Source organism: Botryllus schlosseri, unplaced genomic scaffold, assembly GCF_051294905.1.
Source record: "Botryllus schlosseri isolate E-star unplaced genomic scaffold, Bs_hap1 Bs18a, whole genome shotgun sequence".
In the NCBI taxonomy this organism is placed as follows: Eukaryota; Metazoa; Chordata; class Ascidiacea; order Stolidobranchia; family Styelidae; genus Botryllus; species Botryllus schlosseri.
Window position 1 is genome coordinate 540,052 of NW_027648627.1, and position 13,463 is coordinate 553,514.

Consider the following 13,463-nt stretch of genomic DNA (forward strand, 5'->3'; position numbering starts at 1 on the left):
GCCTCTCAATACGCGTAAATTGCCATTATCAGCCGCGCCTATGTACCATTTTCAAAGTTCATTTAGCAATACCCCAGACAGTTTCCCGAGGACCAATCTGGTTTTAATATACTCCAATGATCATAAACGTTGATATAAAAGTAAATTCAAACAATTCTAGATCCGACACGATGTCCAACTATCACTTTGAATATGTCCTATCAATACGCGTAAATTGCGATTATCAGCCGCGCCTATGTACCATTTTCAAAGTTCATTTAGCAATACCCCGGACAGTTTCCCGAGGACCATTCTGGTTTTCATATACTCCAATGATCATAAACGTTGATATAAAAGTAAATTCAAACAATTCTAGGTCCGACACGATGTCCAACTATCACTTTGAATATGTATTATCAATACGCGTAAATTGCCATTATCAGCCGCGCCTATGTACCATTTTCAAAGTTCATTTAGCAATACCCCGGACAGTTTCCCGAGGACAAATATGGTTTTCATATACTCCAATGATCATAAACGTTGATATAAAAGTAAATTCAAACAATTCTACGTCCGACACGATGTCCAACTATCACTTTGAATTAGGCCTCTCAATACGCGTAAATTGCCATTATCAGCCGCGCCTATGTACCATTTTCAAAGTTCATTTAGCAATACCCCGGACAGTTTCCCGAGGACCAATCTGGTTTTAATATACTCCAATGATCATAAACGTTGATATAAAAGTAAATTCAAACAATTCTAGGTCCGACACGATGTCCAACTATCACTTTGAATTAGGCCTCTCAATACGCGTAAATTGCCATTATCAGCCGCGCCTATGTACCATTTTCAAAGTTCATTTAGCAATACCCCGGACAGTTTCCCGAGGACCAATCTGGTTTTAATATACTCCAATGATCATAAACGTTGATATAAAAGTAAATTCAAACAATTCTACGTCCGACACGATGTCCAACTATCACTTTGAATACGTATTATCAATACGCGTAAATTGCCATTATCAGCCGCGCCTATGTACCATTTTCAAAGTTCATTTAGCAATACCCCGGACAGTTTCCCGAGGACAAATATGGTTTTCATATACTCCAATGATCATAAACGTAAATTCAAACAATTCAACCACGAATTTCGAAGTACAATTTTCGAAACCAGCCAATGATGTTACTGATAGCGTCGCGGAAAAGGGCCCTGCCTCACTAAATCCGACAGTTCCGTGGACTCGCAACACAACCGAAAACAGTAGCACGTACGATTGTAGCTACCAAATCACCAATAAACCTGAACAAAAAACGGACACGCCGTCGCGAAGGATCAACACGCTCAACACCGCCGAAGTACCACCCAATAGCCAACAGTCAACACATTCGGATGTGCGATTTTCGCCACCAACCGAAGACAATGAAAGGAAGGACCCTGGCTCACCATGCCAGGAAGTTCCGTGGATTCGTACCAGCACTCTCCAGGCAGCAGGCCATTTCAAAACCGAAATTACACCACAGCGATCGAGTTCAGTAGAACTCCAGGAGAGGTTTCACATCCCTGTCGGAGATTGGCAAATGCTTATCAAGAACAGGCATGATCATCAATTCGCCAAGGAGAGAGAGAGAGAGTCTTTATTTTTCATCCAAGGAATCTGGATATGTAACTTATTTCTCTCAAAGAGTTACCGAAATTTACGATTGTTGCGTTCCGTGCATCCGAAAAAACTATCTTCGGCGACCGGAAGATGTTATGGAATTAAATAATTGGTCTGCTAGTTACTATGAAGGACATGTAGCTATATACTGCGCTCACAAAACCTGCTGTGGCTGTGAAGTTGTCGGGGAGATACTAATTTATTCGTCATTGAATGACGTAGATTGTCGGCTAATCATGAGTGGTAATAGGAATCATGATAAATCGTGCGTTCGGAGTCGACGAGTCGGCAAACGACTCGGCGAAAAATTGGCTTATGACTTGGCATCAAATTCGGCATCGAAGGTTTTTAGGAATCTCTACGGATCTTTGAGTGACACTGAGAGGATTCATGGATCTCATTCTTTTGTCCCAACGCAAGGAGTGTTGCGCAATATGAAATACAAATTAAATTTAACTGAGACTTTCTGCAAAAACTGGATGGTGAACATGGACCTTTTACAAATTCGTTACCGCCACGAAGGATCTCATTTCATTCGATTTTGGTCCGGAAAGCGACACTCCTTAGTGAAAATCAAATAAAAATATACCAAGACATTGCACCTTACGATTCATTATATCTTGATGCAACCGGCGGCATTACTCAAAATAAGGAAGACGATGAGGGTAAATTCCAGATTTATACCATGCTGGTAAGGAATCCCTATCCAGGAGGGCCAACGATGCCGATCGTATCGCACATAACTCCCTTGCATGATACAGGGACAATTAGTCGATTTCTCAATCGATTTATTCAATATTCGTGTAAAAATTCATTACCAGTCTTTCCGGCCATGTTGATAATTGACAGGAGTAAGGTATTGTGGAATGCTGCATTATCTCAGTTCTGCTCCGAAACAAGATGGCAATATTACGAACGGTGTTTCCGCATCGTTACCGGAGTTGCATCGGCAGAGGATTTCAGGAAGACAATTGTACACAACTGCTTTAGTCATTCCATGAATGCAGCAAAAATCCTCTGTCGTAAGCATTATGACGCAAAACTGTGCTTCTAGGCGATGTGCTGGATTCATAGTCTCTTTGTCTGCAAGACACTCAGCGAGTTGGATAACATGGTTCATAGCATTTTTGAGGTGTTGCTCTGCCCATATTTGGAGGATTCTGTTCAAAATCATTTTAACATCCTGCACAAACACCATGGAGCTATCTGCTCCAGCTCGTGCTTGCAAGTAGGTCCACCTAATGAGGCAGAATGCGCATCGGATGTAGATGACACAATATTTCAACTCGGTCTGAAAACCATTGATTACAGGCAAGAAAGCAGATCGCCGTTTTTCATAAGATATCATACCCTAATGAAAAAGCATTCCGCACACCAAAACTCGTTACAGGACCAAAATGCTTTCACTTCTTCAGGCAAAAACCCATACTTATCGCCTAGTTTTTGTGAGACGATTGTAAAAACGGTACTCAGCAGAATCGCCGCAACATCAAATCTGATGATCGGTGATTTGGGCCGCCATGGGGAGGAGATGGGAAATAAGTCAGACCCGTACATTGCGGCTACTGCTCGCTACACCAAATTGTCGTCGCGAGAGGGTATCAATACAATGTACAAAAACAATACAACACAGGGAGCGATCGAACAACATTTCAAAGTGCTCAAAAATACGTATTTGAATTGCAAAAGTACAAGGCTGGATAAATTTGTTGAAATATATCAAAGAGAGGTTCACCGCTCGGAGGAGATATTTGCGGACTATATCCATCACAATGGACGACCATCTCGCAAACGAAAGCAAAACGATTCGCACCACATGGCTGCTTCGAAGTCGAAAAATATGTTTCTGGAGGGCAAATTCAAAAAGAGAACCCAAAACCGAAAATCTATATACGGAAAAATGAGTACAAAAACTGAAGTCAAATTTCGTGGCCAAAGCAAGCAAATGGGTGGAACTCCTGACTCTGCTCACACTTCTTCTGAAAAGGATTTACCTGGCGCGTTCAAATTTACAGGTCAGTCATATTTACTTTAGGAAGAGAGTTTATACACCACGTTTACATCACCGAGTTAAGCATTAATTGTACAAATTGTAGATATCAATGAGCTCTGGCGTTCGACTCATAAAAGCAGACCCGAGTCGGTAGTAAATGGTCAAACCATCAACACGAAGTCCATGCTCACACTAAAGAGTCACGGATGGCTGGATGATCAGGTTTTAAATGCTGACAGCAAGCTAATTAGTAGGTGTTGTCATCGGATACTCATTGATATGTTATTTGCACATTTCTCACAGATCATGGACTCCACCATGTCGATTTTTACATCCACCCTCGCAAATGTGAGTACAATTATATTATAACTAGCATTTTGAAAACTGCATATGCACATTTGTTCCCCAGGGTTGCTACCAATCTGTGTCGTGTCAATATGCAACTGAATGGTGGTTCAGAGGCCAATTTCAAGCATGTCATCACAAGTCCTTGGTATGTGGTGATTGGAGTATCACGTATAAAATGCTGTAAATGACATAATGCGATTCTGTCTGTATGCTGCAGAATGCAGATCGATCGCATGTTGAAACGTACACGTCCATTGATCACGTCACTGCATGTCCATGGAAACCATTGGATATTCTTGGTATGAGCATTGTGCATTGAATTTGTCTTGTGACCTGCATAGTGCAGGCCTACATCGAACAATATGTTATTGCATTTAATAGGGATTGATTTTGATTGCGGTAAAATAACAATTTACGATCCCATGGGCCATGAAGAAAATTATGAAGAAAATATTATGAAAAACTGCAGGTTAGTTGACGTATTGTACGTATTGACGTATGAAATAAAGATAATCATGAAATATGGTCATTTGGTGTATATTTATTATACAATATAAATTTACCATTTAAACTATTTTCGTTTTATCAGGAACTTTCTCAACCTCTACACTGCACATCGCCATTCTTTGCAAAAGAACATTTATCACCACGAGCAACAACAGGATGGATTCAATTGTGGAGTGTTGGTGTTAAAAGTAATCTAATGATATGAAGTGTACAACGAAATTAATTTCCTCACTATCTCAATATTACACAGTTTGCGGAGCGTCTTTCGAGAGGTCTCCCAATTGACTTCCCCCTTGACGAAAAGAGTTGCGACCAATATAGGGAACACTTTGGGAACATAATTCTGAACTACGAGAGGTAATGTGAAGTCACATGTATTATATTCAATCAAACTGTGGTTCATATATATAATTCCGTTTAGGCACGAGGAATGTCAAGCACCTGCTTCCGAGAACTGATTTTCGTCGGAATCGGTTCTTTAAATTTTGTGTTTTCTTTATTAAAACCACTTTGTTTAGCTTTGCCTGAATTCTACTGTTTGTATATCATCGAAGGATTGTGAATTGTCCGGGGTGTTGCTTAATGAACTTTGAAAATGGTACATATAGGCGCGGCTGGTAATCGCAATTTACGCGTATTGATAGGACATATTCAAAGTGATAGTTGGACATCGTGTCGGACCTAGAATTGTTTGACTTTACTTTTATATCAATGTTTATGATCATTGGAGTATATTAAAACCAGATTGGCCCTCGGGAAACTGTCCGGGGTATTGCTAAATGAACTTTGAAAATGGTACATAGGCGCGGCTGATAATCGCAATTTACGCGTATTGAGAGGCCTAATTCAAAGTGATAGTTGGACATCGTGTCGGACGTAGAATTGTTTGAATTTACTTTTATATCAACGTTTATGATCATTGGAGTATATGAAAACCATATTTGTCCTCGGGAAACTGTCCGGGGTATTGCTAAATGAACTTTGAAAATGGTACATAGGCGCGGCTGATAATGGCAATTTACGCGTATTGATAATACATATTCAAAGTGATAGTTGGACATCGTGTCGGACCTAGAATTGTTTGAATTTACTTTTATATCAACGTTTATGATCATTGGAGTATATTAAAACCAGAATGGTCCTCGGGAAACTGTCCGGGGTATTGCTAAATGAACTTTGAAAATGGTACATAGGCGCGGCTGATAATCGCAATTTACGCGTATTGATAGGACATATTCAAAGTGATAGTTGGACATCGTGTCGGACCTAGAATTGTTTGAATTTACTTTTATATAAACGTTTATGATCATTGGAGTATAATAAAACCAGAATGGTCCTCGGAAAACTGTCCGGGGTATTGCTAAATGAACTTTGAAAATGGTACATAGGCGCGGCTGATAATCGCAATTTACGCGTATTGATAGGACATATTCAAAGTGATAGTTGGACATCGTGTCGGACCTAGAATTGTTTGAATTTACTTTTATATCAACGTTTATGATCATTGGAGTATATTAAAACCATATTTGTCCTCGGGAAACTGTCCGGGGTATTGCTAAATGAACTTTGAAAATGGTACATAGGCGCGGCTGATAATGGCAATTTACGCGTATTGATAATACATATTCAAAGTGATAGTTGGACATCGTGTCGGATCTAGAATTGTTTGAATTTACTTTTATATCAACGTTTATGATCATTGGAGTATATTAAAACCAGATTGGTCCTCGGGAAACTGTCCGGGGTATTGCTAAATGAACTTTGAAAATGGTACATAGGCGCGGCTGATAATCGCAATTTACGCGTATTGATAGGACATATTCAAAGTGATAGTTGGACATCGTGTCGGACCTAGAATTGTTTGAATTTACTTTTATATCAACGTTTATGATCATTGGAGTATATTAAAACCAGATTGGTCCTCGGGAAACTGTCCGGGGTATTGCTAAATGAACTTTGAAAATGGTACATAGGCGCGGCTGATAATGGCGATTTACGCGTATTGAGAGGCCTAATTCAAAGTGATAGTTGGACATCGTGTCGGACGTAGAATTGTTTGAATTTACTTTTATATCAACGTTTATGATCATTGGAGTATATGAAAACCATATTTGTCCTCGGGAAACTGTCCGGGGTATTGCTAAATGAACTTTGAAAATGGTACATAGGCGCGGCTGATAATGGCGATTTACGCGTATTGAGAGGCCTAATTCAAAGTGATAGCTGGACATCGTGTCGGACATAGAATTGTTTGAATTTACTTTTATATCAACGTTTATGATCATTGGAGTATATTAAAACCATAGTTGTCCTCGGGAAACTGTCCGGGGTATTGCTAAATGAACTTTGAAAATGGTACATAGGCGCGGCTGATAATTGCAATTTACCCGTATTAATAGGACATATTCAAAGTGATAGTTGGACATCGTGTCGGACCTAAAAATGTCCTAATTTACTTTTATCTTAGAGTATATAATTAGATGAGTATATTAGAATCTGAGTGGTCCTTGGAAAACGATCCTGGATGATTTTATATTTGAAATTGGAAAAATATGTAGACGCGCTACTCATCAGCGCAATTCATAGATGACTTTTTTTTTATCGATGTGGATGTGATTTATGTTGACTTAAAACGACAGTGCTAGTTTATTCAGCTATATCTTAGTCGAGAAACTACCTATAATAGTCCTACTATTCTAGATTTATCACATTTTGTATTTTCATGTTCATGGTGACTCATTTTTTATTTCCGTTTATATGAAAATCGTGCTACGATGATAGCAGTGATTTTAAACTAGTAGCTGCTCACGCCACCCAACACTTTTTAACGACTAAATAATCAATGTCGGGAGTTAGCTAGACATAGACTTTGCTGGAAAATATTTTCTCGTAAAACTTGATCTTGTGGGGAAGCTCATATTAGACTAAATAGAACGAGACGCTGGTAGTCTAATACCAGGGATATCTACCAGGGATATCTAGTTTCTAGATATCCCTGTCTAATACTAATTTAATTTTTGGTTTTACTGAAAATTTCACAGAACAGTATAGTGCGAAACGAGAGAAGGTTGCCGTGCGAGCATTTCATATTCTCAGACTAATAATAGTGAACTATGATTTGATATTAACAAAAGCTGGCGGCGGTGTTGTGATTTCTGGTCGTCGTCGGGGGCGGGTCGCGGACACTGACGCCCGATTCTGAGAGTGTGGAAGGGTGAACATTTTGTGAAGATGGTAATATTGTGTAATCATTTGACTGGTCGGGCCAGTGAGTGATCTAAATGTCCGAGTCTGGCCCGCGACGTCGATTGGATTTGGCGACCCTAAGCTACATGCTACAAATTTTATTAGAATCAGCTAAAATAGGGGGTCGAATACGAAGCTTCCTAAAGTTGAAGAGATTGGTGTCATACAGTCCACTGCCTATCTGCGCATCCGTGGGAATATAGCGCATAAACTATATTCGGTGAAATTTAAATCCTATGGCTGTAAAAAGTGAACGCCGGCTCCAGCTCCGGTGAAAATGCACGGCTCCGGGGCTCCGGCTCCAAAGCCCTGCTTCAAATATGGTCAACCTAATATATCTATGTAATAAATTGCTAAACTAACTGATCCTAGTCCAAATGTGGACTTTCAGTTTTGAATCTGGACCATATCTGTTTCATCAGATCAATACATCCCAAGATTGAGTTAGGATGGAAAAATAGGAAGGTGTCGAAACGACTACGATATGTCTACAATGTTTTTTAACAAAACCGAAACCCTTTTCGTTGAACCTAAAACAATTTGCAGTGTTCTTCTTTTGTTTAACCGCTTTACAAACATAAACTTTACTAAGATTAGGTTTTGCATATCTGTATGACTGTGAGAATCTTCACTGCTGCCACATAGACTCGCTGTCCCCTCTTAACCAGAATTTAGATAGCAAGCAGGAAATAGAAATAGACAAGTCTTCTGCTGGTAGTGACTAATAGAACAATAAATATGTTCCCTTATTGAATTTGCTAATAACACTTTACCTTGTTTATATGTATACACTTATTCCAGGATTGTAATGACTCGTTGACTCTCGAGAGGCAATTTGTGCGCTGAGTCGACACATTTTTATGACTTGCTTCAAGTCTCATATGTCAAGTCGGTAATTGAGAAATGTACCAAGGAACTGTCTTTTATTTGTTTGATTAGGCTAAACATGTTCAGAGTGTGCGAAATTCGTTTATTATGAATCCAAGGCCTTCGATATCACCCACGAGTTTCACAATTAAGTGAGATAAACTTGACTTGAATGCGGTACTGAACAGTAAACACTATGACTAAGACTCGGACTTGGACCCGTTCCTCCCTGACTTGAACTTGACTTGTTGGTGAATTGAAAATGACTCTAGTCAAAACTTTAATAGTCCAATTGACTTGTGACTCAAAACCTTGCGACTTCATTGCAACCTCCGAGTTGTACTGTATTACATTTGTATGTATGACTGTGAATCATTCCATGAGAGTCATAACGGACCTGACCCAATTTCAAGCTTTTAAAACTGGACCCTTGCTAAAATTAGTATCCCCGTCCTAGATGCTTTTACATACTCCCACTTATTAACTTGGGTTCTCCGTTCCCGTTTTGGCAGACATTGCGTAGTTACGTTAAGTTTGAAATGACTGCTATTCCCGTGCCTTTGGTATCAAGAATCGATGCCGAGGAGGCGCGTGACGTAAAAAGAATCGAAGACACGAAACGTGGTACCAAGTGTAAGACTGAGATTACGGACGACGATTTTTTCGCAAAAGTCAAATCGTCTCGAATGACAACGGATTGGGTTAAAACGCCTCCCGCCGAAGGCAACGAAGTCACGGTGCTTGAAAATGATGACGAGGAATCCGAATATGATTCCGAATATGATTCCGAATCGGATGCGGAGGATGAAGATATCGAGTGCGACATTGGGTATTGGAAGCTTGAACGTCAAAAACACTTGAACGTTATCGAATATTTGAAATCCGAGTACAAAAAGCTATATGACGCGAAGATTACTGAACAGAAAAAAGCAGAAGCAAAGATCGAAGCAATAGAGATTGACAATAATAGAAGATGGGATGAAATACAAGAGAAGGCCCACCGTTTCCAACGGAAAATAATGCATGAAATGAAGGAGGAACGTGACGAACTTGTGGAAGGCGCAATCGCTAGAATGACCGATGAACAAAATTCAAAGCAAGAACTAATGGAAATGATGTCTGGAAACAACCTACGTGAACTTAAGCAACGGAATGAAGACAGGCTGGCGACTTTGAAGGTCGAACATGAGAAAGAACTTGAAAATCTGCGAGCGGAATTTCATGGCTCTGCGGTAAGTGCGCAGACAAAGCTTCAGTTGGAGATTACTAATTTAAAACTGGTCAATAAACGGCAGGAAAAGGAAATTGAAGGTTTGAAACGACGCAGCCGTAGGTCGAGTGTATGTAAAGATTACGATACGCAACAGCTTTTACTTCAAATTGAAGATGGGAAAGATTTAATCAAATCTTTGATGGAAGAAAGTGATGAGTGTCGTCAACAATTGGAAGACGAAAATAACAGTCTCAAACATCAGCTTGCACAATTTCAGGATGACGCAAACACACGTCAGATTAAAATGGAGGAGAAAGAATTGGAGATTGTATGATCGCCACTGGCCTTCCACGCCTCCATTAAAGCTAGTCAGCAGATTCTGGATTAAGAACCCCTGCATTTTCATTACTGTTTTTCACCTTGCTTTGGCGGTGGGATCGGCTGCTTTTTTACTTCTGGTTTGACAATGTATTTAGTTTGTGTTGACTGTCGCAGGAATTAAAATTAGTTAAGAGTCGATGTTGTCGCACCTGACTTCTGTGCAAAGGCGGCAACTTGCCTGTTCAAATTCCCAGTCAACGCACACAAAAATAGGTCTGTGTTTGCAGTGGATAGAACATTAACAGAAATTTTCAGGGCGTTTATATTTCAGTTTCCTTATGTATTGAAGAATCTATTCCCGTGATTCAGAAATTTGTGTCCAGCCTGGTCGATATTGAATTTTTGAGAAGATACTGTAAACACTGATAACCAGCACCTTTACAGATAACTCCGATATATTCATACGATATTCAAAAGATATGGCAACTAGCTTGAGGCGCATTTCCGGAACTTGTGAGCATTCGTGTAAGGTTACCATATCTTGAATGAGAAAACGGGGAATTTGAAAATAATTCTTTCATATCAACTCGGGGATGACCCGCTCCCACGTCGGTTTTTCTTCCCCTTCAAAATTCAGTTTTCGCGCCATTTACGGCGTTTTTAGTTGTGCCTGCGCAATTGCCTAGCTGTCAAAGCTATAAAGGAGGACATCTGGGTCACTGGGTGTCCTCGGAGGACCTTTTCGATTTCTTGAAAATGGTTGACAAAACCTAAAAGAAGGACGTATTTGGTTGGATATGAAATAAGCTATATAAAGACTGCGTAAGTGTGGATGGACACCTGTAACTTCTGAAAGCTATTAAAAATTCATCAATTACTTCAATATAACACTATTGTATTTTAACAGTCGGATATTATACTACTCCATTAAGATCTTTTTACCTCCGACTTCCAATACCGATTTTACTTTCAAAGTATGATATTGAATGGTTATTATCAGCAAGAGATGGCCGGTCTGCCTTTAATCATGATACCAGAATAGATCAAGCACTGAATCATTTAGATATAAGGTTATCGAGATGCGCGACCATCCAACCGAGAGCATCATCAACAAATTTCCAGAAGCGAGAGACTTCATCAAGTTATCATTGGAGTCGGGTAGAAAAATACTGATCCACGGCCTCACTGGAATGTCAAGAAGGTTTTGAAATGTGTCTACACTTTCATTTTGGTTTCAATCTACTTCCTGCTTCCTGTAAATGTGGTGTAGAACTAGGGATACTTTCTTTCAGGTCACATCAGAGCCACAAATTTGTACTTTCCCTATCTTGACTCAAGACATTATAATTGTATGGTATATTCATATTGAAATGAACCCAAATGTTCCCGGCACTCGTCAGGGGTAATCGTCAGCAACTAATAGAGAATTGGAAAGAACATTGTATATCAACAATCGTACCACAAAATATGACGGCACTTGGATGAAATTGGGGCGAAATGGGGGCTTCAGCTGCTAACCCCTGACGAGTGTCAGCCGAAAATATCCAGGCTCATTTCAATATGAATATACTAGTCAATTGCATATTGAGGTTCTGTACCTTCAAGAAGTTCGACAATGTAATTATTGATGCTTGAATACCATGAAATGAAATCACATAGGCGATCGATTTTTTCATTATTCTTGTACGATCGGCATTTACAGGTGCTGCCTACTTCACTCCGTTAGTGTGATGCGCTGTTCTTCTTATAGTGCTGCGCTGGTGATCGCGTATATCATGGAATCTCACGGGCTGACTTTTGAGTGAGTGGGTGTCTACCAGAGGTGGTCAAAGTAGTCATCGTCGCTACTCAAGTAGAAGTAGAAGTATCGCTGAAATTTCTACTCAAGTATAAGTAGTAGTGGTGGTTCACAAGTAAGTAAGTAATCTACACCTATTTTTGCCTACGAAACTAAAAACTGCCAAGTAGAAGTAGAAGTAGTCTGAAATCATAACTACTTAGAAAGTAGTGTGAGTAGACAAAATCTACTTCAAGTACTTCAAAAAGTAGAAGTACTTCGTTAATGACCACCTCTGGTGTCTACTGATAGTTGTATGTGCAAACGTTGTATCGTTAATTTTCGAGTATCAGACAGGCGAACAAAGTTTTGAAGGAAAGATGAAATTGCCTAATGATCAACGTCAGCTTCATTCATCAATTGAAGGTATCAATTTGATAATATTTTCATCATTTCAAAACACCACAAGACTGCTTACAGTAAAAAGATAGTAATATGTGTCGAAACGACAAGGAGCAGTCTAGAAAATTAGACGGCTGTCTGAGCCTGGGCAGGGGTTGCGAACTCAAATCAGATCGCTAGACACATTTCATGTGGGCCGCATGAATACAATATCTAGACATAATAGACTGAGCAGTAGGCGGAGTAGGCCTATAACAAGCACGTCACTAAAACTCTCAACATGGGCAACATTCATAGTTACACTAAAAGGAAAACGATTTTATGAAGGAAATACAAATACTCCGAAAAATATCATCATCGTTGCTAAATTTAAAAAAGTTTAAAATCAATGATATATATACAATGATTGGAAACTGCCACGCCCCTTAACGCTATAAGATAGTTTCCCGGCGAAATCAGTCCGTCGCGGGATATGCTTGAGTACAGAAACGGGATTGCGTATGTCGACTGTGGGAGAAGGGTTGGTGCTCTCGCTTTACAAATGGGAAAAAAAGTTTGCAAATGGGCAAGGATTTACTTTACAAATGGGCAAGAAAGTTTTCATTGTATCGCAATCTTGTGATGTTTTGAAACGATGAAAATATTAATAAACCTGACTGACTGACTGACCCCACCCATCATCATTGGTTTATTAGCAATTTTATCACATGGTAACACGAACTAACTGACGTCAGTTTTGGATGAAGATCTAGATTTTTTAATTTGGATTTGGATTTCGCCGAATTTGCGGGAGAGGACCCATCTGGCTCTTGCTCAACTGAGGGTGCTGATGACCCCACCCATCATCATTGGTTTATTAGCAATTTTATCAATTCAATACACCACAACAAATGCGATACAATGAAAAGTCGTGATTTTTGACCGTTCTTGGCCATTTGCAAAGTGAAATCAATCCTTGCCCATTTGCAAACTTCTTGGCCATTTGCAAAGTAAATACTTTCCCATTTGCAAACTTTCTTGCCTATTTGTAAAGTAAATCCTTGCCCATTTGCAAACGTTTTTTCCCATTTGTAAAGCGAGAGCACCAACCCTATCGGGAATCACTGGCCTGGGGTAACCCCCATATCGATTGTTTAGTCGCTGAAAAGTG

General features: G+C 39.7%; 3 protein-coding genes across 4 annotated transcripts; all 3 read left to right on the forward strand.

Annotated features, from left to right (window-relative positions):
• Positions 1-2,213: 2,213 nt before the first annotated feature.
• Positions 2,214-5,021, forward strand: LOC145459862 (uncharacterized). Of its 2 annotated transcripts, none has more exons than XM_080338383.1 (5): positions 2,214-3,980; positions 4,042-4,449; positions 4,570-4,675; positions 4,738-4,844; positions 4,909-5,021. In XM_080338383.1, the coding sequence occupies exons 2-5, from the start codon at positions 4,343-4,345 to the stop codon at positions 4,943-4,945; spliced, it is 357 nt and encodes a 118-aa protein (XP_080194509.1). In that variant the 5' UTR covers positions 2,214-3,980; positions 4,042-4,342; the 3' UTR covers positions 4,946-5,021. Both variants share the same exon structure in this region; 1 of them encodes a protein (XP_080194509.1).
• A 4,072-nt stretch (positions 5,022-9,093) lies between these two features.
• Positions 9,094-10,330, forward strand: LOC145459867 (uncharacterized). The gene is made up of 2 exons (XM_080338386.1): positions 9,094-9,832; positions 9,896-10,330. Exons 1-2 carry the CDS (start codon positions 9,140-9,142, stop codon positions 10,145-10,147), a joined length of 945 nt encoding a protein of 314 aa, XP_080194512.1. The 5' UTR covers positions 9,094-9,139; the 3' UTR covers positions 10,148-10,330.
• A 746-nt stretch (positions 10,331-11,076) lies between these two features.
• Positions 11,077-12,337, forward strand: LOC145459868 (serine/threonine/tyrosine-interacting protein A-like). Its single transcript, XM_080338387.1, has 3 exons — positions 11,077-11,335; positions 11,885-11,935; positions 12,265-12,337. The coding sequence occupies exons 1-3, from the start codon at positions 11,214-11,216 to the stop codon at positions 12,293-12,295; spliced, it is 204 nt and encodes a 67-aa protein (XP_080194513.1). The 5' UTR covers positions 11,077-11,213; the 3' UTR covers positions 12,296-12,337.
• Positions 12,338-13,463: the final 1,126 nt, after the last annotated feature.